The sequence below is a fragment of the Sphaeramia orbicularis genome, chromosome 11 (assembly GCF_902148855.1).
Source record: "Sphaeramia orbicularis chromosome 11, fSphaOr1.1, whole genome shotgun sequence".
NCBI classification, from domain to species: domain Eukaryota; kingdom Metazoa; phylum Chordata; class Actinopteri; order Kurtiformes; family Apogonidae; genus Sphaeramia; species Sphaeramia orbicularis.
Window position 1 is genome coordinate 19,059,396 of NC_043967.1, and position 26,461 is coordinate 19,085,856.

General features: G+C 37.2%; 1 protein-coding gene across 2 annotated transcripts in view; it reads left to right on the plus strand.

Annotated features, from left to right (window-relative positions):
• phf14 (PHD finger protein 14) overlaps positions 1–26,461 on the plus strand; it is a 125,955-nt gene that overhangs the window by 86,552 nt on the left and 12,942 nt on the right. For both annotated transcript variants that reach the window (XM_030147475.1, XM_030147476.1), the window contains exon 17: positions 512–629. In XM_030147475.1, coding sequence (XP_030003335.1) covers positions 512–629 — 118 coding nt within the window. The remainder of the gene's footprint in view (positions 1–511; positions 630–26,461) is intronic.

Sequence of the window (26,461 nt, forward strand, 5' to 3'; positions counted from 1 at the left end):
TTAATGAACATCTTTGACTAAATTTAAGATCCACCTGTGAGTCGAACAGCAGCTCTACGTCTTCTTAGTTAAACATAAACACCCGTACGTCTTTATTTTTTGTTAATAAATTGAATTCTTTTTCTAAATCTGACCGACACTTTATAGACTGTACTATCTGTAGTTTTCAACACAACTTCTGTGCGGTGCTTGGTGTGTGTCCTCTAATGCGTCTGACCCTCAGGACACAGTGTGAGTCCAGCTTTTGGAGGCCTGTCAGGCATTTATCTGACACTAACAAGGCCTGTATATATCTGCCTCCTGATACGAACCATTGGACAGTCAATGGCTGTGTAAGGTCAAGGGAGTGGAGTGATTAGGGCGACTCTCCAACGCATTAACAAAGTCTCATGACTGACAACTACCTGCACTGACATCATCCATCACATCCTGAGTGGGCTTCATCACCGGAGGAAGACGGCGCTGTTATTTATGTCAGGTGTAACACGTGGCCTTTTTGTCTGCGCCTCAGGTGTGACGAGTGCCGGCTCTGCTATCACTTCGGGTGCTTGGACCCCCCACTGAAGAAATCCCCCAAGCAGACGGGATACGGCTGGATCTGCCAGGAGTGTGACACATCATCCTCGAAGGTAAGTGTGTGTGTGTGTGTGTGTGTGTGTGTGTGTCTGTCACAAAATGTCACCATGAAGGAGTTCAGTGTGGGTTCTCCTGACCTGCATTAGTATCTCTCTCCAGAGAAATCCACCTAAAAAAGCAATTCAACAATATGTGGTTTTGGGGGTTTTTTTGTTTCTCAGTGGTTTTGCGTAGAAATGTGAATGGCATTTTCTTGGTTTTGATTCAATTCCAAACCTCAGTACAGTGGTTTTGAATACTTTATAATCTGAATTGTGAAGGTGCTTTGTCCGGCACCATCTTCGTCATCTTTGTTAGCCATTTCTTCAAACATTTTCTCTCATAAAACTACCCATCAGATTCATTTCAGATTATATATATAGCTTCCTTGGGACAATGTCTATACAGTTTGGTTACAGTTTTGAAATATTTAGATTTTTTGTTAATTTTTGACGAATTTTTCAAATCGTAAAAATTTACCTTCACTTATAATGGGCCATATTTTAATGGCTTATAACATGGAAATGGTTGCAGATATTAATATAGTTACTATTGAGCACTGATAGAAAGTCATATAGGGACTTTCATTTGGGTTCATAACCTTTGACCTTGAGTAACCTTGAAGGGCCAAACTCAAGGTCACCAATGACTGGATTTCATCAATCGTCTTTGAAATTACTGGTGAGAATAATTTCAGTTCTTTTATGTAGCTTTCTTGGGACAATGTCTACAAAGTCTGTTCACAGTTTTGAAAAATTTAGATGTTAAAATTTTTGCCACATTTTTTGAAATATTAAAAAGTAGCTTTTGCTTATAACACTGGGTTACAAAAATGTTTTTTGCAAGTTGTCTAGGTTTTTTCAACTGAATTAGGACCATTTTGCACCGCTAAATCCAAAAATGACATCTGGTTTTCTCAATCAGTCAGGTTTTTTTGCTAATTTGATTTTGAAAAATTTGATCTTCTCACAAAATTGATTACATTTTTGTGACTTTATCAGTTGATTTTTTATATAGTTCTCACCCAAAATAGGTTTTAAGAGAAAAAAAATCATTTTCTAACAGGATGTATTTATTATGTATTATGTATTCACCGCAGATGTGGCAGAATACGTCAGGCTTATTTTTGCAAGATCTTCTAGTCGAAGCCATTTCATTCACCTGTAATATTAAAAAAAACAATCATAAATTGGCAAATGTAAAATCTTCAGAACTTGTTTATTGCAAGAAATATAAAAGAATTTTGTATCATATGATGTGAAAATGCCCATAAATGTAAGCAAAAACGTTAAAAAGCCAATATGTAGCATAGCTCAGAAAGTTGATCTGATTGAGCAAAATTAATGTGAGTTTTGGATTCAGCACACCAAAATTATCCTAAATCAGCTCAAAAAACTTAAACAATAAATTTGTTGTTGACCAGTGTAATGGGCTCTATGTACAGCTCCACTACGTCCTGAACTTCAGGTAGCTCCTTTATTTCCTGTCAGTCATTATTGGACACACTGATTAATCCAGGTGTGTCTGCTACTTCTTGTTGTGACTATTGATTAATTAGGCACATCTGGATTAATCAGTGTGTCCAATAATGAAAGACAGGAGCCCATCGGTCCATTAGCCATATTTTGATGACTTAGAACTTGGAAATGATTAGATATCAATATATTTACTATTGAGTACTGATAGGAGGTCATATATAGACTTTCATTTCATTACTTTTCCTCCAGTGAAAGTACCACCCACTTCTGTTGGGAGATTGATCTGTAGCATCAAGACCACAGGACGCTAACATAGCAGCAAAACCTGACAACCTCACAAATTCTTGATAGATCATGCCGGTGAGATACAGGGCCACTGGTCCTATGTTTCTTCATAGTTTATTCTTAGCAAAGCATCAAATAACTTATTCCAATTGAAGTCTCTAACAGAGGGGTTACTGGACATGATTTCAGGTTTCAGGGTTGAGCTGGTTTCCTCTGTTGGTCACACAGTGTTTTCTTGATAGAATCTGTAAATATCGAATATGTGAAGAAATACACAGGTAATTAATTTCTTAGTGGAAACAGCCTGTTTACTCATTTCCATACGGAATTCTTGGGATTTTTCTCAAAATTGCTCACACTCACTCTCAGTTCTTCAGTACCTCTTGTGTATTTAAAGTTGTTGGTTAAAGTCCACAACCATGAACAAACAACAGCTTCACATAAACACACAAGCCCTTGTTAGATTTACACACTGAACTATTACAAAATGACCATACCTTTAAAACAAGGTTCCTGTTATCAGCTATGCTAACTAGCCTCCACTTTCTGCAGTAAGAACTAATGCCGCGTTTCCACTACGTGGAACCAGCTCGACTCGGCTCAGCTCGGCTCGACTCGGTATTCCTGGAGACCGTTTCCATTACAAGATACTACTGACTTCACAGTACCTGGTCGTCATAGCAATGCAGCGCGTTACTTCCATGTCGTCTGTTCAGAGAGTTGCTGACAAACTCGCTCGTTGCGTGTTGTCTCGTCTGAATTTTTACATCGGCCGCCAAAGACTGAATCTCCTGGATCGACCATGGTGTAGTTTTGGGCTGTTATCATGTGGATTAATGTATCGCTATATTTACTGTCCACTTTCGCATCTGTTTTTGTAAAACGGCGGGTCACAGAGACAACTGTCTGACCAATCAGTGGTCTGCAGTGCTTACATGTCACGTTTTAGTATCTGGTCCCCGGTACTGGAACCTCGGTGGAGGTGATACCAAAAAAGTAGTACCGGGTTCCAGATTCTAGGTCCTTTTTCGTAATAGAAACATAAAAAGGCCGAGCCGAGTCAAGTCGAGTCAAGCTGATACCACGTAGTGGAAACGGGGCGTAATTTACTGTTTACACTTAACTAAGTAGCTGTTGTCACTTTGATGGAGCAGGGGCATAATAGTTTTTTTTTTTTTTTACTTCACAGCTAGAACGTTCAGTGCCAGGACCAGGGCCTCTCTCCAGGTCCTATAGTTACTCCTGCCATCATAAAACAGGTATATGTAGGTTCATTCTTCTGTCAGTGAACTTAAGATACTGATGAAGATCTGGAGTTGGCCTCTTAGCGCTAATGCTAATTGTGAATACAAGGGACTGTGTGTATTGTGATAGATAAAATGCAGAGACTGAATATGCTTACAGGGATAATAAAGTGAATCAACCTTTAACCTTTTAGTGCTTACTACTACATTATTGCAGAAAGTTTACTTCGGCTTTATCAGCATTGCAGGCTTTTGCATCTTTTATTTCCAAAATCTTCAAACCAATTAATACATCTCTACAGTGCCCTGTGAGACAAGGAGCCAATATTTTTCTTTTATTACAAAACTGTTTCCCTGTAACCCTAGAACTAGATATGGCACTTGTTTTAAAGCAGTATGTGGACATACTGACTAGTGTTTGATAGTTTATGTAATCCTCAACAGGATTACACAAAAATTACTGCAAAGATTTTTATGAAACTTAGTGAAAGAATAGGTCATGGGCAAACAAACTTCACATTATAGTATGGAGAAGATTCTGCTAAAAGATTAGAATTTTCTTTCACTTTTTCTAACATTGAGCTCTGGCGTCGGATTGAATAACAGATGGTGGTGCTTTTGTGGTGGTACGTACTCGCAGAGTAGTTAAATGAACAGATGCTTTTTTATTGTTGGTTTATAAGGTTGTTTCTCCATCTAATAATTGTCGGTAGGTGGGGAAACATGCTAGACAAATGAAGCAATGTGCAGGCCAAAAACATGGATGAAGACAGCTAGTTTGTATCATGCAGAATGCATTCTACTGACAGACACTAAATGTAGCACTAACTGTGTTTGTTAAGAAGAAAGCCCCCTGTGTACTTCAGGTTCTGATAATGAAAAATGGATTTTGATCATTTCAGTCTAGTTCAGTCTGGCCAGTACTTCCCTACTTAAGAAGAGCAGAGTTAACTGTGGTAACTGTACACAGCCTTTTGCTTACTGTAACTCTTTGCAAATATCATTAAGAAATCAAATGTAGCGCAGAAGCTGCACTCTCTCAAAATAACCAATAAAAAGGATTCTGTTTTTAAAAAATCATGTCATCCCTGCTCAGCTATTTAATTTATTTATTGTTCTACATCGCCATAGAGGGTAATATTTGGCTGCTTCTCTGCGTAATTGATAAATGTATTCTCATTTCCATTTCTGTAGAAACCAGTAGTGTGCTGCTCTAGGATCCATCTGTGTGGAAAATGGGGGCTGATTGATGCTGCTGCAGTGGAAGTGAGCTATAAAAGCTATAGTGGAAATGCTGAATCACAGGGACAAAACATTCAATTATAAAGGAAACCAAAAGGTTAAAGCTCTCTTTAAACATTAAGTGGCCTCCATATAAAAGTCCATAAGAATCAAATTTACTTTTAAATGCACCATTAGAATGTTTTGAGCATGAATATTCAATTTTCGTCTGACATGTTTTTATTTGACATGCTGAGTGTTTCTATAAAAATGGATTTGGTAATGGACATATAGATAGGATACAGTATATGTCAAATTTATCAGCTGGTACTTGTGTTTGTGCTCTTTCTCATAAATTAACTCTAGTTTCATTTAAGAAAAACACATGAGGAAAAGCTGTATCAGCTCTAGTGTCAGATGTGAACATCTGTTTTCTTATTTCCAAAAAGGGATTTAGGGTAAAATCCTGTCAACTGGGATGTTTCATCTGGCTAGGCAATATGACTAAAAAATATATATACTTAAGCTTGGAGATTTATTGAAATTATAAATGACTATCTATCTGCAAAACACAGACCTATTTTAAAGTTTAAAAAAAAAAATGTATATTTATATGACACTTAAAAATACAGAATATTTACTCCATCAGAAAAATAAGCATATGTAAAACATACAGGTTATCAAGTTTATCTTCAGACTCATAGCCAGTAGATAAATCAAGGTCCAGAATAACATCCAGTTGAATAATATATTAGTCAACATTTGCTAGGGATCAGTTTTATATTTCCACAATAATTGATGTTGTATAATATTTTGGGTGACTTCATATATTATGTGTGTACTTTGGCTAGTCATGTAAAGAAAAATGGACCAAAAGGTAAAAAAACAAATTTTTATTGCACTTTCAGGCAAAAGGGTGATACAACCCTAGAAATTAGAGTTCACAACAATTACTCTTCCAATTTTGTTTTCACTGAAACCACTCAATGTTCTGAAACACATACGGTGTGATGTCAATAATGTGTGTGGCCACCATCCGCATCCGCAGGCTGTACTCCACTGGGAAAATAAACTGTCAAGTTTCCAGAATTACACCCCCGAATATAGCAAAGTTATAGTCCTGATCCCTAGCAAATGTTGACTAGTGTAGTAGTGAATACCAAACAGACAGGGCAAAACAAGTCAGCACAACATTCAAACACAACAGCAACAACAACTTTTTTCAGCCTGACATCTGCGGCCCTTAGTGTTAGTTATCAGAATACATGGCAGCAACTGATACTATAAAACAAGTCCACTATCAGTGGCTTTAAGACCCACATCCTAAAACACAGACTGCAGACTCCACTTGTCTGTGTCACTTATGTGCCCGTTAAATTCACTACAACACATTCAGCAGCGGGTAGTCACATGTTCTTGTGTCTATAGGCTCATATAGAATGGACGATTTCAGTAGTCTGTTAGTTTATCAGCAGTTACATTGTGCAACATGGATCTCATAAACATGGGTTCAACATGTGCAGAGTGTGTCATGATAACTTAATCTCAGGCTATGATGTGGTCATGATTTGGTAAACCAGGCCAACATGGGATGAGACTACTATATGTGTCATATCATGCTGCCTTCCTATTGGTTAAGTAGAGGGGGGTCATACCAGCATTACACTGTGAGATGGTTATTCTAAATTTCTGCCAGCATCAGAATTTGGAACCGCAATTTTTTTTATCCACTACAGAAGATATTGCTGCTTTTTGTTGTTGCTGATCTGGGAGAGCCTAAAATCAAACAGTGCTATGCCTGGTTTATTCCATTTCACTTTTACTACAAATGGTCACGGAACTTGTTTACAGGACTGAAAACAGTTTTAGCATGTTGAAATAATTTTATATCCTTGAAACATTTTATACATCATCCGCATATTCTATACATGAGGGACTGTTATTCATTTATTTATTTATTTAGAACATACAAAGAAACAAAATAAAACAAAATAATATTTAAATGAACAGAATCTGTCTTCAAGTACAAACAAGTCTAAATTTTCATGGTCGAAAAGGAGTAGGAAGAACTATAGACTTATTTAATCCTACCTCTCAAATACTTATACATCAAATACTTTTACATCTTTATGTAAACTTAATTCATGAATCAAGTTTTTCGTAATTTAGCATTCAACCCACAACTACTACATAATACAGTAATTGAATTATGTACAACAATATTATCATGGCAGTAAATTCATACAGACATCAACAGTGTATATATAATATAGTAATAATAATATACAATGAAGTCCAACACAGTTCTTCATTTTTAGACATTCTAGCATCAGCTTGTGTTGCTTTTTACTGCAGTGATCAACTATGAACCACGGCTAAAAGCTTTTGCTGGTGGAAAATCAGTAAAATAGTAGTTGTCAAAGAGTGTCCTAAAGGGTACCTGTTGTGAGTTCTCATTGCTAGCTATTTCAAAAGATCACGTATAATACTAGCCGTCACTGCTCCGTCAGTCAGGCATGGTCATTGACATGTTACCTCCTCCAGTACTGATGTAGATTCATTGTATTATTCAATTACCTGGGCTGTGACGGACTGGTCACTGACCCCGTGCAGCAGACATCAGTCTAAAATGACACAATATCAACCAGTGCGGTGTCGTGTCCCTACAACAATGGCAGAGTGCAAAGCTTACATCAGCACAAACAACAAGCATGAACAGGTGCTTTCTACTCAATCTCGCTCACTGACTGCTGCTTATTTACTTGCACTCAGTCACCTGGAAACCACCCGGGTACGTCACTTACGGCCGGCAATAGCGGCTCCCCATAGGTTCTGCCCCCATGCATAATTCACATAATAAAAACGTCCAGTGTGGTGCATTTATGGTGATTTTTTTTTTTTTTTTACTGAATTTGCACCTTTCTTGCTTATAAGTAATACACAAAGCACAATTAACCCTTTCATGCACGAATTATGAGAACCTTGATCAAAATTTATTTTCACGAGTATTTTTATTCCTCTTTAGGCATGGGAAAAAAATGCGATTGAAAATTTTGTTATGAATCTATTTTTCATGAACTTCAAAAAATGTCCGCTCAGTTTGACACCATGGATTTAATTTTTGAAGCAAAGAAGCATGTATTTACTGATAGATCATCTGAAAACTATGAAATAACAACACTTTTTATGCAGCTAATCTGATGTTTTCTCACATTTTATCATACTCTAATACTAGTCATTACTCACTTCATGGAGATAATATGCAAAAAAAAACAAAAAAAAACCTTTATGTAAAAAAAACCCCAAAAAAACAAAACTGTTTAATAATAATGACAAGCAATTGATTTCCACTCAAACATGTTACTGCAGATCAGGTTTATCAAGAACAGCAAAGTTACAGTACAGTAATGGTATAAATGTCAGTGTATTATTATGGGATGGTGCATTAGTGTCCACTGTGTTGGCTGATATGGAACTAAAACAACAAAACCCATACATACATACATACATACATACATACATACATACATACATACATACATACAAGAGAACAGCTGGAGAATAGCTGTCCACTGTAGTATCCAGTATGCATGAAAGGGTTAATGTCAGGTATGGTTTAACACTCAGTTATTGTCCTGACACTAATTAGATATTGAACCTTGAACTCAAACGACACTGAGTATTTTTTGATACCCAGTTGTATTGAAACAATTTGATCCATTCTGTAAAAGTAGTGACGTTTGCATCCAGCCCTACCTATAATACAGCAGTAATAACAACTAAAATGGATAGAGACATAGTATATAGATCAAAATATGGACATCGGTGTAATTTATACTGTTTAAGTTTCATTCACTATCATAGAACTGTTGTTACGTTCTTAACTTTATATTAGAGTTAAAAGAAACTGCATTGTTGACTTGGCGTGGATCGGCGGTCTCTCTTGCCAAACTCATCCATCCGCCCACCTTCATCTCTGTCCAAATTTTAGATTGTTAATATTTGGTATGTGCAGTGCATACACATTAAACGTCCACTGTAGAGACAAACAGGAAGTGTTCAGTCACTCTTCTCCTTTGTGACTTTATTCCTCTCTCCTCCACTCCAGACGTTGGTATCTGATTCTTTCTGAAGTATCTTGTCCTTATGAAGTTGCTCCCATCCTCCTCCCTCCCTCCCACTTGTTTACATCAAGTCTGAGCACCTCCAGGCTTCGGCTTTTCCTCCCCCCAGAGCAGGCCGACATTTCACCGTCGACAGGGGACTATAAGGTTTACTGTTTAGACATGACAAATTAGCGTGAAGGCTTTTTTTGTTCTCCGGTCTTTTAGCAACCACAGATCACGAGTGTTCGGTAACTGTAAGCCTGTTCACACAGTTGGTTATACCAAATTGTTTATTTCCCACGTTAGAAAGCGTAGCTCTTAGATATAAGGAGGGGTTTCTGATTTTGAAGACTTTTCAACATTCGGTTTGAGTTCATCCGGCACATAAAGAGGCATGTTTAAGCAACAAATGGATGAAAGGAGCCAACATGTGTACGCCATTTCTAATATTGCAGGGTGCACATTTTTGAGAGGCAGTTAAGAATGTGACATTTTTGAGAAAGCATGGTATACAGACCTTTTAAGGCGCAAGGTGCTCAAAGTGTCTCCGTAATAGCAAGTGTGGGGAGATAATTGACTCCACTAAGGGCATCTAAAAAGCACTCTGAGATGAGAGCTGTATTTAAGGAAAGTTTTATTATCTGCTTTTAAATGCCAAGCCATGCACCGTTTTTGCCTGTGGGGGGAGAATGCTTCTTAAATGCCAGCATTAAGTGCAGAATATTACCTGATGGTTGCGACTGAGATTCAGCTGCTGGCAGAGATAGCGGGCGGTCAACCCCTCTGCCTGATAGTCTGTTACAGAGAATGGTACAGGAAGTGATTAGTCAAAGCTCCCTGCAGCCACTGCTCTTATCTGAGAGGAAGATGTATGACATCCAAAGGAGGCGGCACTGACTATCTTACAGTATGTGAAGCTGAGCGCACTTCTGCTTGAATCTCTTGTTTGAAACTTTGTGTGCTGCTAAAAAAATATGAAAAAACAAAACAAAAGTCTGTTATTTTTTAAGCAAAATGCCAATCTCTGCATAAATGTGACAAATAATTAGCACTTTTACCTATATAGACCTGGTACTACTTTTGTGGCAGTTCTCGAATAAATTTTTCTCTCTGTTTACCCTTACCTAAGGGATTTATCACCATTTATTATAATATTATCCTCTTTATTATGCATTATTCAGGGTAAATCATGTATTTTCCTATATTTAATTCACAGACCATGTAGATATTCATGAAAACTCAGAGCAAATTCAAAGGTTATTATATCAAAACAGAGAAAACTGAAGAAAATCGGACTTTTTCAGCAAATCTATCATTAACTGAACATAAACCAGTTGTCTCCATCCATTGTCATTGATCCAACTCTATTGGTTTTACCAGTGAATCAATGTTGTAAAAGATGACAGTGTTTCCACCTTCACTGTGGAGCCTCTGAACGTCCAAATAGGTCATATCTGATGACCATGAAAAGATGACAAACTACATTTTACACCAATTATTTACATGTATTGATAGAATTAGTGGTTAAACTGGTATTAAACATTTTACATCAGTAGCTGCTTTTGGTCACCAGTGGTTGTTTGGGTCTTTATGGGTTAAAGCTATAATACACCACCCCACCAGTTAAAAAAAAAGTCACACACAAGATTTCATTGGATCATCTTTAGCTTTGATTGCAGGACATATTTGCCATGCTGTCATTTATACCATGCAATGCTTATGCAATGTTACAATCAGTGTTACAGCACCTATTTCCATCCAGAGTTGGATTCGTTTTTGGAAAAAAAAGACCTTGTATTGATGATGGAAGAATCGGACCGCTGTGTAAAGTCTTCTCCATCACATCACATATATTCTTGAAGGGGTTCAGGTCTGAACCCTGTGGTGGCAAATCCATGTGTGAAAATGATGCCTCATGCTCCCTGAACCATTCATTCATTCATTCATTCATTCATTCATTCATTCATTTTCTGAACCACTTTATCCTCAAGAGGGTTATGGAGATGCTGGAGCCCATCCCAGTTACCACCAGGCGAAGGTGGGGTACACCCTGGATACATCGCCACTTCATCACAGGACTAACAAACACAGTCCAACAACCATTCACTCTCACATTCAAACCTATGGGTGATTTAGATTAACCAGTGAACCCATTAAGGTGCATGTCTGTGGTTGACTTTGGACCCATAGGTAGTTGAGATATGCTCCTACACCCCCCAACCCTCTTTAAGGCTAAGCAGTTCAGAAAATGGTGGATAAATTAACATGAGTAATACTTTTTATATTAATATAGAAACATTTTTAGGTTTGAACATTGAACAATGAACACACTCCTGAAATATATAAAACACATTGTAGAATCAACCTTGAAACTGTTCTGTAGATGTAGTGAGTGTTTGGAGTAACTGAAAGATAGTGAATCAAGCTTTATTTAATGTTAATTTGATGTGTGCAACCAAACAAATGCAAATGAAGGTAAAAATGACTGTCCCCAATACGGTTTCCAGCCAAAGAAAACAAACCCTCTGTCACAAGTCTTTTTGCTGCCGCCTTTGTTTCTCTTGTTTTCTCCTGCTAAAGGTCACCTTAAATGAGATTCTGTCTGTGAGGTGCTGAATAATAACAGAATATCTTTTTGATGATGATTTACCCTTGTGATTCTCTTGCATTGTTGAGGTACTTGTAGAGGGGTAGTAATTACAAACGAGCTGTTGGTTTACAGTGTTGTGAGAAAACACAGGAGCTTTGTGCCACAGCAGAGTGTTTGTGCCACTGCACACATGCTTGTGTTGTGCAAAGGGGCAATAAAAGGCTTTATTAGACAGGCTTGAGTTCATTATAGACACTGTGTTTCTCTCAGCCTGCTTGGCTTAGATAAACCTCGCTCTGACCAAGGCCACATCCCTCCTGCTGTCGCCCCAGGTCTTCACTGAATTGATTTCAGTAATAAAGTGACAGTCTTGCCGTAATATACGGATGGCCTTTAATTCAAGCCTGTTACTGTGCCATGGGGCACTTGTTTAAGGCTTTATTTACACCCTTGCAGTGCTGCCTGGCATTCTGGGCTCCACGGTGAATCAGAACAGAAGATTTGCATAAAAGGTTTGAAATGCCAAAAGCTCTTAAAGTTGCTCAGGCAGTGTTTAAAGTACTCAGCTGTGAACTTGTGTGGGATGCAGCACTTTAGCTGCACTTAGACATGTTGTCATCAAAAGGATTGCAACTGTTGAAATTACTGTCCATAAAAGTTTCATTTTCCTCACTCCCTCCACAGCCAAAGGCCTACACCTACTCACAAAGCAAACACTTTGTATTTAAAGTTCTGCCTTGACCTTAGAGTGTCCAGCTCTGTTCATATATGTACATATATATATATATATATATATATATATATATATATATATATATATGTGCTGTATGACAGTTTCATGTTTAAAGATAGTGCTTGCCTTTTGTGGTTCCAGGGTGTATAGGAGTCAGATGTACATTGTCATATTCTTGGGTTTGTATCCACTAATGTACAGTTTGATGTCATTTCCAATTCAGAGACAGATTACCTTTGCAAGCTGCGCCATCAATCAGGATCTCCATCGCTTGACCTGTGAAACACTGTAATTAAGTTAGCCTAATTAACTTAATGAAGTGTCACACTCGGCTGCCTTTACTATATAGAGTAAATTGAAAGAAAAATAGGCATCATTACTCATCAGATGTTCTGGTATTTAGAGTACGGCAGAAAGAGCGTGTTTTTGGGCGACTACTCTAAAGGGTGTCTGTCTTAGTAAAGACCTTTAGCCAGTTTTTACTCTCTCAATGAGGCATTTTTCATTAGCAGTGTGATTGTTTTAATCAGTTTCACTGGTGCATGTATGGAATGAAGATAAATCCTTGAATGTGACTGGAATTTGTCGGTCTTTATGTCTTCTCTGCATTCAAGTTTAGTCGTAAGGAATGCATGATCAATAGGTCGAAGGTTTTTACTCAAGCGTATGAGGTGGTTACAGCATGATAACCTCATCAATGATGGTTGTATTTTAGACGTGGCCAAAGTTTAAGCACAGTTTAATGTGATTTAAAGGCGAGCAGGGCCAGCTAAACTAGCCTGCAGGGAGCACAAGACACGGTCAAGGGTGGCCAGGCGGGACGCCAAAGACGAAGGGAAAATCAATGGCTGGGAGTCACCTCAATCACTTTAACTAGGCGCTACAGACGCCCATGCCCCTCTCAGGGGCCAATTTGTGGAGTAAACAGGAGTGTGTGATTGCTGTCGGGGTCCCCAGTGGCCCCGACAGTCCATTTCTCTGAACCTGGCTCCATTCTAATAACCCTCTTAGCGGAGAGCGTACATGAGGTCACTTTTCGGTCCTCCTCAGTATTTTATGGCCATAAACAGTGTAGTACACACTGAGCAGCAGCGCTACGAGCCTTCGTTAAGATAACATTCCTGCAAGTCCCAGACTCCTGCTGTGTGGGCACAAAGTATGCAATATTCTAATAGCATTTTGTTTAGAGACAAATGGTCTGTTTGTGTAAACTTTTGTTTAAAAATTAATGCAACGCAACTGAGCACATTCAGACTATAGGTGTGTCAGCATCTTGTACGTAGGACATACACAGTACATAACCACATTTACTGTATTTATATAAAACATCCTTTTTGTTATTATAATAATAATAATAATACATCACACTTATAGCGCTTTTTTGGACACTCAAAGACGCTTCACAAACAATCAAAACAAAAAGAAAAGAGAGAGAAAAGAAAGAGGCTCAAGAAAATGCAAGTTTGAACAGGTGAGTTTTGAGTAATGATTTGAAGTTTTGTATTGAGTCTGAGTTCCTGATGTTTTGTGGGAATGAGTTCCATAGGGTGGGGGCGGCTGCAGCAAAGGCTCGGTATGAAACCTAATTCACATTTCAAATGATATGTGTGTCATGGTTCTTCCATGTATTTTCCTTTGTAGGTCTTTGTCCCAAGGGCTTGAAACTGAAGCCAGTGCAGACGTATTCTGATGTGTAATAATACTGACGGATACTGAATGACTTTAAACAACTCCATTCCATTGACTGTCTCACTAGTACTAACTACTACATCAGTAAATTTCCAAAAGTCATATACAAGTGCGTACTGGTGGTGGGTTTTTACAAAAAAGAACTTGTGATAACTTAAGGGAAAAACACTAGAACAATGTAAGTGGACTTTTATGTTGTACTTAAGTTGGACAGGACAGATCAAATGTTCAGTTTATTAAGTGAGTTTTCAGTATTTTGGTGTTTTATCCTAAAGGAAACCACATCTAAACTGTAGCAAAAGGATGACATTGCCACGACCATAGGTAAAAATTACCACTGGGCTACAAAAGGTACTAATTGCAATTATCAGAAATTCTTACGATTCTGTTCTTTTTTCACTAGAAGATTTCAATAATGTCTTATTGAGAGTATATATGTACATAATGTTGAACCCAGAAGAAGCTGCACTGATTGGCTCATACAACCCTGTGTTATAGCCCAATTACTGGAGAGCCATACTGTATATTTAACAGAATGTTTGTGCAAAACTGCATCTCAGTGTTGCTTTAAATCACACTAATGAGGAAGAGCACAAAGCTGCAGCAGAAAGACCTGGTGTAGCTCAGTCTGCTGAAACCTCACATCCTCTGGAGTTTTCTTTATGTTATTGTACAGGTGTCTCATTGTTGTCACCTGACTGAATCACAAAACAATGACCGTAGAGACTCTTCACAGAAATATCTAAATGTCATGTGTAAAACCAGGCAAATGTGGACCTTCAGCTGATCAAACTGAAAATACAATGAAGTTTACTTTGGTTTTCATGTCATTGTGTGTATTGTCAAAAAAAAAAAAAAAAAAAATCTGCATTTGTTAGCTTTGTTAACTGAAGCATCCCCTCATCAGTGGATTTTGTCAGTTTAATATCATAATTTGACCATTTCGAATAGTAACACTACACCATTAAACAACAGTAAGAAAGCTTTGCCTATTAGCCTTTAGCCTGGCGCTGTCGTTGAAAAGTCTACATGAACTCTGTTACATTTGTCCAAAAGGAAATGTGGCTTGTTTTGTGATTTATGTTTTATTTTTTATATTTTTTTTTTTATTTTTGATTTATTTTTGTTTGTTTTGTTTTGTATGTGTGTTGTGTATGTTCTGTTCTGTATAAAAACAACAGTTCCTATTGTTTAGACATTCTTTCTACACTATTGCTTTAAAAAAAATTCAATTAAAAAAAAAAGTCTACATTATCATCAGCACCGTGAGGTTGGAGTGTAGTTTATCAAATACAGTCCCAGTACATAGTAGTTTTGTTATACTGGCAGAAACAGAGAAACATTTTATCGTTCAACATATAATTTGATATTTTTCTTCCTCTTTGGACCAAACTATACTCTTTCCTTTTTAGCATGTTCTGTTTCTTCAATATGTAGATCTTATATCCCTCTTCTCTTTCCCAAGATATTAATTCCAGCCCTACATATAAAATATCCAACAAAACACTAGACACAGGTTGACCTCTGGGTATTTTACATTTTGTTTGGTGAATTTAATTTCCGCATGATGAATTGTAGTATAACTGAAAAAATGAATTGGCTAAGTAACATGTAATCTTAATCAAAAAATGTGTTTGGGAAAAGTATGTTTTTTTTATGTAGAGATTCATGAGATGACCTTTAAATAATACATGTTCACTTAGTCAGAAGTCCCTTTTTGTGTGATCTTTCCACTTTTCAGGCATAAATCAGAAGCCAGATTTCCTCCTGTGTCAGAACACATTGAACTACTTAAGGTTTCCTGCTTTATTCTAAAAGCTTTAAACTGAAAACGCATGCAAAGTAGCTCTCCTCCTCCCAACAATACATCCTCCTCTTTGAGACGTCTGTAGTTATCTGACGAGGCAATAAAAAGAAAAAACCTGCTTGTGCATTTTACCTCTGATTAAATTAGGCGTCGCCTGGTAAGTTCATCTCGGTATCAGTCATGCCTCACTAAAATGGAAATACGTTTCTCAGGAAAGAAAAAAAAAAAGGACATTAAAGAATGCCCTTTGTAATAAACGAAATGGGAATTGCAAATATGCGCAGTCATGAAATTTAATTGTGCTTTGTGGTGACTGGTTTGTGGAGGCAGAGCAGCGCTGAGGGCAGAGGTGGTTAAATGTAGCGTGTAACGCACTGCCTGAACAGGCTAATGAAGCCACTGTTTATGACCCTCTGCAAGTGTCATCTCTAGAATGGCAGTGAGACGCCAATGCACAAATAGAGGCGCATATACACACACACACACACACACACACACACATACACACACACACATATATGCTCATACAGGAGCTGTTCTCAGTCAGAGCGACCCAGTCCAACCTTAGGGGGACCTGTATGTTCAAGAAATCACAGGCAAGGACCAACACGAAAGGCAAATGCATATCTGTAACTGGAGGGAATTTATGGAATAACCTTGATAAAGAATTAAAAACATGCACATCAGTCACTACATTTAAAAAGATGTTTAAAACTAAGGTATTCAATAAATATAAAATATTACAATAAAGTACGCCAATTATCAGTATAAATCTAAGATTGAATTGTGGAGTAATTCCTTTATTTAACCAGGAATGTTAGCTGAGAACCAATTCTCAAGTCCAACAATGACTTGGCCAAGAGTCAGCAGTATAAGTCAAATTATATAAAAAACAATGATTGCATTAAACAATTAAAAACACATTCAACTCTCACACAATATATACATTATATGCAACAAGGAAATATAAGAAACTATAGGTAACAATGAATTATTGAAGGTGGATAATAGGATGAATGTATGAATTTTTCGTGTTTTTTGGAACTCATTCCAGTCGTTAGGAGCATAAAATGTAATGATAAATAGCCAAAGGTGGTGTGGACTTTTGGGATGATCATAGTGATAAATTTACTGGAGCGTAAGTTATGGGTACTGTTGGAGATGCTGAATAGAGAGTGAAGGTATGGAGGGGTTTTGCCAATGATGGTTGTATATTATATATATAAATTGTATATTATCAGTATAAAGCTAAGATTTTGTTTAGATTATATTATTTGTTTTATTTATATTATTGTTTAAAACTACACCATCTTGTTATCTGGTTTTGTTTCTGCAACTTTCCTTCTTGTAAATAGGATAGGCATAAAGAAGCTGTTGTTTCAGCCTACACCTTTTCGCCCATATTTAATATAGAAATCCAAACTGTATGTATGTCTATATCATGTTCTGTTAAATGCACAAATAAATTACTAACTTAGCAGTAGAACCATGCATTTCCAAAACTGTGATTTCTGTCAGCTTATTAAAACTGAAAAATGTACACAACCAAAAATTTTACATAAATGACTTAAAATATGTCTGTTTGTGACTATAACAGTTTTATGTAATATAACATAACACCATATCATAGTCACTTGTCAGAAATAGCAATATAAATCTAAATGAAAGGAAATGAAATAGAGGTGGCAAGGAACTACTTTTAAAATAAATACAAGAATGAATTTTTAAAAAATAAATAAAACTTGTCCCCTGCATTCAAACATTTACTGTGGTCTGAGTTACATACCTGTGAAAGAATGGAATTTCACATGTTGACATAAAGATAAAAAAAACAGTGCACAGTCTCTACATTTAAAGTTGTATTTCTTGCAATTAGACATTTTTTTTTACATGTAGAAGAGAAGGGGGTTGTTCATCATCACTGCTTGATTCCATGTCCTGTAGCGTCGTCAGTCCGCCATGTCAATGTCCTGTTCCTTTTCAGACATGGAGTGTTATGGAAGAATCACAGTGAAATTGTTGTACATTTGTGTGATATTTGTTTTCTTTTTTTGGTTGATTTATTTCCATATATTGGAGTGTCCTTTTGGATCTGGAATTTCTTTTGCCTGCTTCTGTTTGTAGTGAAGTCTATCTATATGCGTAATACAGCTATGAAATGGATGGAATTTATTTTTGATATGTATAATATTTTTTGCGCTTTGTGCAGGATTGTTTAGAATTTATTTTGACGTATAAGAATTGTGACGATACTTTGAGGAACTTACATGAGACTTTGTGATCAGTAAAAAAAAGATGGGGTAAGGGGGCGGGAGGATGTAAGTTGTACTTCATCCCGCTTCTTTTCGATTTTTTTTTTTTGTGTGTGTTTTTGTTCTTTTGATATTCTACAAAAATAAATAAATACTAAAATAAATATGTTGGAGTTTGCATGTTCTCCCTGTGTCTGCGTGGGTTCTCTCTGGGTACTCCGGCTTCCTCCCACCGTCCAAACACATGCACTGATAGGTTAATCAGTTCATCTAAATTGCCCATAGGTGTGAATGTGAGAGTGATTGTTTGTCTCTATATGTCAGCTCTGTGATGAACTGGAGACATGTCCAGGGTGTACTCCGCCTTCACCCATAAGTAGCTGGGATAGGCTCCAAGTGACCCCCATGACCCTAGTGAGGATGAAGCGGGTTCAGAAAATGAACAAATGAATGAATGAATAAAGTTTGTCAGAATGGGTGGAGTTTGTGTCTGAAGCTTCGAATGCAGATCCTTTTCCTGTTAAAACCTTACATGTGGATGTATCCTTAAACTGTTACAGCTGTATTCATGATGGCTTTTTAATGTAAGTGGTTAAAATACGTTTTGCTGCTGCTCGTGTCCACAGCAGAACATTGCTTCGGTCCTTTGTGAGTACTCCTGTCCGTTTCTGTAAAACAGGCTGCACATCCTCCATCCTCCATAAGTAATACCGCCTAACCCTTTAACACATGTTCCCTCTGAGGCTAAAGCAGCTGATTTAAGGCTTTTTTTTTTTTTTTTTTTTTTTACTTACCTGTGAGTAGCAAAATCATACATAGCTGAAGTGTTGAAGATACACATACTGTAACAACAGAAGAGCTGTGCATCAACGGTTAAAGGACACGATGAACAAAGCCTCTTGTGCACACAGTATAAAACACACAAATAAATACAGTGAAAGCGCAAAACACGATAAGAAAATCAGTCACACTAATTAACTGCTAATTCTTTTGAGGACTGTATAGGCTTGATAAAGGAAGCTAAAGCTTATTAAAGCCTATGCCGTGTTGTACATTAAGATTCCTTTACAGTATAATTTTAATCCCAGTTTATGAGGTTGGTTGTGAGGAGTGTGTGGTTAGCAGATCTCAGTGTGTGTGTGTGTGTGTGTGTGTGTGTGTGCGTGTGTGTGTGTGTTCAGCTCATGCAATTAATCGTGTGAGCAGAGCAGGGATCTGAGCGCTGGTCTTTGTTGCCATCTAGGGCTCAGTCTGAGCTCTGTGTATCACATGACAGCGATGAGGCTCAGCTCCTGCCCTTTAAAACACAGACCCCGACCAGAATGCAAAATGTGACATTTCATTATCATATATGTACATGTTTGTGCCAGAGGGTCCGTCAGCCTATGGAAAGTGAGCAGTGGGGGAACACAAACCCGCCTTCGTCCTCTTCCTCTGCCTCTCCAGAGGGAATTGATGGAGATATCCCATAATGCTAGAGCCCATCAGCTCCCGCGGGCCGTCAAACAGGGATGGGGTGGTGGGGGTGGTGGTGGTGGTGGGGGTGGGGTGGGGTGGGGGGGTCTGCCCGTGTCAACTCTAGCAGGGGTCGCTCATGCAAAACACAGCTCCACAGCTCAGCCTCTCTGATCCACGACCGTTGAACAGGAGTCTCCTGGTCCTGGATCAGCTCCTCTACCTGCGCCTGCGACGTGCTACAAATTTTAATATTTGACATCATGCACAGACAGAGAAAATACCAGGTTTAGACTCATAATTATCTACATCCAAATGTATTTATGAAGCGTGTTTCAAAACAACAGTTGACCAAAATGCAGCGCAATCACCAATAAAATTTAAAATCTCGTTTTAAAGACACCTCACTGTGACTGCATTATAATTTAATGAAACTACAGGTTGGTCGGCAAATTACTATAAATGTCAAGAACATTACAGAATACCACCTGTGTGTAAACAACGTGACAGCGTTCTGTTTTAAGCCCTTTATTCGTGTTACCAGTACCATCAGTTCAGAATAAATAATAATTAGGATATATACGGTATATACAGGGTGGGGAAGCAAAATTTACAATATTTTGAGGCAGGGATTGAAAAACAGTGTATGACCAATTAGTTTATTGAAAGTCATGAGAATTTATTTGCCACAAGAAAACTGACATCATAGAAAATGTTTTTATTCTATGTGTCCTCCTTCTTTCTCAATAACTGCCTTCACACGCTTCCTGAAACTTGCGTAAGTGTTCCTCAAATATTCGGGTGACAACTTCTCCCATTCTTCTTTAATAGTATCTTCCAGACTTTCTCGTAATAGTTTTGCTCATAGTCATTCTCTTCTTTACATTATAAACAGTCTTTATGGACACTCCAACTATTTTTGAAATCTCCTTTGGTGTGACAAGTGCATTCAGCAAATCACACACTCTTTGACGTTTGCTTTCCTGATTACTCATATGGGCAAAAGTTTCTGAAAAGGTATGGATAATAGTGTTAGGTATGATTATGACATCAATATATGTTTGGTTTCAAAACAATTGACATAGTGCCTGCTGAGAAAAAACAACTGAATGTTCATTGTAAATTTTACTTCCCCACCCTGTACATATATAGTCATTTATAAAGAGTAAAAAAAAAATTGTGTATGAATGGTTGTAGGTGGAGATGCATATACACATATAACCGACTGTCGCCTGAATCCCATAATAAGAAGCCCTTCCATTTATGAGACCATTAAACCTGTGTCTCTACAGCTGATGGTAGAAATTACTAGACATAAATATGCACACAGAGACCTTTGACTGTCATTTAAAGTCAGCCACGCATAAAGGCCCACAACACAGAGTTATGTTTTATTGTAGCTCTGCACCAATGAAAAGCGCAGGCCCCACCCCCACCCGCACCCCCCTTCATGAACGGCATCTCAGCGACGCCACGAAGGGACTTCTTCAAGTTTGTCCCAGTTTTAATGAACTGAGCAGAATTGGTGATAAAAGTCACTGTGAACTCACCAAAAGTCAATAACTCATATATCATCTCTGACAAAATCTCAAAGGATAAGACGACGAAGGGATGACATCTTGAATCCAAAAAGGTCAAAGGTCAACTTCACTGACATTATGTAAAAAAAAAAAAAAAAAACAAAAAAACATTCTATCATTATTTAGTGTCATCACTCAGATTGGCAGACTTTCACTGGTTCATCTGGTCTTGTACTGAATAAGTGACACTTACCGTAAGAACCCACAACGAAACTGGGGTGGTAGAATATATATTTTTCATACTTTTATTATATTTTTTAAATTTATTTAACCAGGAAGTTATTAAGAATATATATATTTATTGAGGGAAATCAGGCCAAGAAGCTAAACTAGTCCATACAAAATTCAATTAAATAGAATATAATACAAATAAAATTATCAGATTAAAGCAATGAAGAAATTATATATTTTGAGTTATTTTCAGTTATATATGTTTAATAACTTTTGATCCACTAATCTTATCAATACATGTAAATAATTGGTGTAAAATGCAGTTATTCACCTTTTCATGGTCATCACATATGAACCATTTGGACGTTCAGAGGCTCTGTAGTTACCGTGGAAACACCGTCATCTTCTACAACATTGATTCACCAGTAAAAAAAGAAACTGTCATTTTTTATCACCAGTTTGATAAATGACAGTGGATGGGGACACCTGGTTTATGTTCAGTTAATGATATCTGATACGCTGATGAAGTCACTTCTACAGTTTTTTCTGTTTCTGATATAATAACCCTCAACATTAATCTGAGCTTTTATGAACATCTACATGATCAGTAAATTAAATGTAGGAAAATACCTGATTTTCACTTAAAAAATACAAAATGCAGAGTATAATATTATAATAAATGGTGATAAATCACTTTAGTAAGGTTAAATAAAGAGAATTCATTTTTGTAATTGCCACACTAGGTCTTTATGAGCTAAAATGTTGCCCCCTAAAGCAATGTGTGCAGCTTTATGTTCTATCAGGATTACCAGGTGAGAACATGTAATGAATTTGACTCCAGTTTTTAATTATGTGTCTCTGTATCACAAATCAAAAGCTTCAAGATCTTCCCAGACGTGTAAATATTAATCAGGCAAAATAAGACAAATACACAACAAACTATTGTCTATTGTAAAAGATTTACCTTATTATTATATAGATACTTTATTTAACTTGATTTATCCGAATTTGTTATTAGTTATTCACTGAACCTTTTAGCCTGTAGTTTGTTTTTATATACCTCAAACTCTATTCTCATCATCTTGAATTCTAGTTGCAAGAAGTAAATCGATTTGATACCTGTTATTTTTGTCTTGAGTGAAATCAATATGCAAAGGGGTGCTTCTATGAAACTGGTCCGTAAAAACAGGACAGAGTGTAAAAATTCAATCCAGTGGTAGACTAATGTTATGAGGCAAGTTTGGAAGCACTTTGGGTCTGTTTGAAAAATAAATATTTACTGAGATAAAACAGAAACTATTTTTCAGATACCACACATTTTTATATTATTTTTATACAAAAATCCACATGTAACATGATAAAAAGGACACAAAAATGATGCGCTACTATTTTTTTGAGTATTTTTTTTATTCTCTCATGGGTACATTTAGGGAATTGAGCTAATTATGTAAGGCAGAGTGTTTCACAAAAATGACCGCTGTTGCAAAATCACTCACAATTTATTTATGTTTAACTGGGCAGGTTCTGCATGTAACGCGAGTGGACACAATGGGTTATACACGAAACCTGGAATGAGACTGAGATTCATGAAAAACCCACATGTCTGGATTTGAAAAACCACTAGGATCATCAAATTTAACACCGTCTCTTTATTTATAGCGGTATATAAGACCATTTACAGCCATGTTTTCCGGATCAAATGCACTGACACCTGGGTAGCTTTTCATGTCCTAATTTTGGTCCTATTTTTGGTCCCAATATTTTATTAAGAATTCATTAATTTTGGGATGGCTCAGAGCAAGAGTATAGTGTTTTTGCATTTATCTGAGGTAATCAGTAGGTACATCCTGGGGGGAAATATGTCTACATTTCTCTTTTATTATTGGGTCTAAAAAAGCTGGTGAAGTGCCAGATACCAAAATGAACCCAGTTTCATAGAAGCACCCAAATAGAAACTGTAACAGAAAGCAAAAAAGCAACAACAAAAAAACAGCTTATTCCCCTAATTTGCAGTGTTTGATCTCATACCACCTGACTTTATGGTGGTAAAATCAATTATGCATTACATTATCCACACAGTGGCTCATGTTCAACATGAGCTTCTTTTTGGAAATTGAAATATGCTAATATTTTAATGTACATATAAGCATATGCAGTATATAACAGTTATTATTTCACTATAAAACTGGTTTGATTTAAAGGCTACAATGGACAGGGCTACTGAAGAATATTTTGATTTACTGTAGCACTACTTACTTTTACTGATGGTGATACTGGGAACCTTTTGTAGTTGTCCTTCTCCATGTTGTGTCTCAACATCACTACAAAACTGAGCCTTTATCTGGATTAATAAGAAAACTGAGGAACTATATAAACGTAAAAGTAACTAAATATGTTTTTTGTTTTGTTTTTTTTTGCGAGCAAATTTTTATTTTCATTTTCATTTCCATTTAACAAATGAAGTCCAACAGAGGTATTTCAGGGGATACAGTATTACTGGAATGGATTCTCAGAGCAGGAATACCAACAGTGGGGCCAAGACATAAGAACGTGTCATGGGATACCAAAGGACACAGTAATAGTATGATGATAATAAAGGAAAAGAAAAGTAAGGTTAATTACACACACACAAAAAATTAAAAATCCATACATAACCTACAAAAAAAAAACATACACACAAAACATTCAGACACATAGAAACACACAAACATATATAGACAAGAAAGAAGGGGACTTGACATCTAGAGGCACTAAGGTGAGGGAGTCAGTGGCAAAATTAACTTATAGCATGTTTTCCAAACAGTCAGCAGTGTTACACCAGGTATTTAGAATGCTTTCATTAGCACCATTTATTTGAGTCGTTGAAAGCTCCATGTATATGACGTCAAAAAAGGAGAGAATCCAAGATTGGATAGTTAAAGAATGAGGGGACTTCCAGCGAGTTGCAATCGTTTTCTTGGCTGCTGTCAGTCCAGCAAAGATGACTCGCTTTTTGAGTTTAGAAATATTAAAGATTGACAAATCATTAAGCATCAACACACATATAGTTACAGGCACTGTTTATAAGCAAAAATCTATGTCAATTCAGTTATTAATTACAAACTTTCAGTAAGTTCACTGTACTGGAGAATTCATCAGCTTAAGGTCCAGATACTTTTTTCCTCCTCACTCATTGGTGGAGACCAAACCAGAGTTATTGTGATTAGGGATGCACCAATACCACATTTTTTACAAGTGGAAGTACTTAATTTGAGTACTTGCCAATATGAGTACCGATATGAGTACTTAATAATACCATTACAGTACTTAGTTACTTCTGAAAATGTGCTTTATTGTCGTTGTCATTAGTCTGACTGTAACAAAGTGCTGCTACTGACATTTAATGCGTTGGAATGAGCATTTCTCAATCAATCCACCAGAGGGCGCCGCTCTTAATTAACCATACCGGACAAATACCAGGGAGAAAAGTAAAGTTTTTTGAGAAGAAGAAGAAGAAAGTCAGTAATAACAAACATGGAGATGACAGAGGTAACACTAATGTGAATACTAATTTTGATACTGATGAGGGTAATTGTCATAAATCTGTCAGTAGTTTTTCTCTAACGCACACAATGGCTCTTTGAGCAGATCCTCTACCTCCACAGATCCCGTTGGTATTCTCCGTCTGGGTACACATCCGCCAGCACCTGGAAAACGGATGGAATGTACGCAGAGGATGGACAGAACACTCAGTCCGTATCCGTCTGTGTCTTTAACGTTACCTGCACTCAACGTTACATTCGTCACCGTCATTTATTTTGAAAATCTCCACACTGCTGACATTACTCCTATGTCGTGTACCTGCTGCACTTAACTGCGAATGTCAGGCTGCTGTAAGTGGTATCGGTGCGGGTGTATCGGAGTAATTTTACGAGTACAAGTACACACCCTGAGTATTAGATCCAGTACCCGATACTGGTATTGGTATCGGTGCATCCCTAATTGTAATGTTTTGTTTTTGTAGTCAGCTTGTTTATTTGCTCAGTATAACATTTAACTGGATGATAATTTTCCACCACGTTGTGTTTTTAGCTTGATCGCTTTCCCCAAGCGGCCGAAAAATTAATTCACGCAGCTTTAATTAATAGGCGATTCTAAAAGAGGTTTAAATTATCTGTAAAGTGCAGTATAGATGTTGGAGTGCAGCTCAATAATGCTATCACACATGAAGGACCTGGGTAACCCAATTTAAATTGAAGTGACGGCTCTAAACTGTCTGATATAGGCTCCCAAAGAAGAATTACATCCCTCCCCAGCAAGATATTCCCCAGGTGATATGTGCATTTCAAGTATGATTAACAGCACATCTTCTCCATCTCTGACAGTTTAACTTGCACAGCGCACAGGCAATTTCTGCGAACTCATTCTATAAGCCCGACGGTGGCGGATAAATGAGGAAGAGGTTCGAATAGAAAGCCCCAGTATGGCTTTTTACTGGAAGTCAAAGAAACAGATAGAGATTGGACCGCGTCTTTACCTCCCACAAGACCATCAATAGGACGCCGAAGCATGAAAATTACAATTATTGTCATTACTGGTAGATATTTGGGACTTTACTCTTCATCAGTTCCATTTCTTGCTCAGGGGCTGTTTTGGTAGAACGTATTTCTTGCAATTTCTACATAATATAGTGTTTCAGTGTGACACATTAACCCTCGAAGACCCAAACAGCCGCTGGCAACCGAAACCATCCACTGATCTAAAATGTTTAATTACTTCTGAACCGCTAAACCTATCAATACGTTGAAATAACTCCGGTAAAATGCAGTTTGTCATCTTTTCATGATCATCAGATATGATCCATTTGGACGTTCAGAGGCTCCGTAGTTACCGTGGAAACACTGTTAGCTTCTACGACATTGATTCACCAGTAAAACCCATGGAGTTGGATTAATGACAGTGGATGGAAACACTTGTTTTTACATTCAGTTATTGGTATCTTTGCAAAAATGTCACTTTTCTTCATGTTTCTCTGTTTCTGATATAATAACCCTCAACTTTACTCTGAGCTTTTGTTTGTTTATTTATTTATTTCAAATTTTGCATTAAAATTAAGCAACAAAAAAATCATATTAAAAGAAAGTCAAACACTCAACAAGGAGTGGGATGAAGTTTAATTGATAATCTTATAATCTCCCGCCCCCTTACCCCATCCTTCACCTACCCTAAATGCCTATGTCAGATTCCATAAGTAAC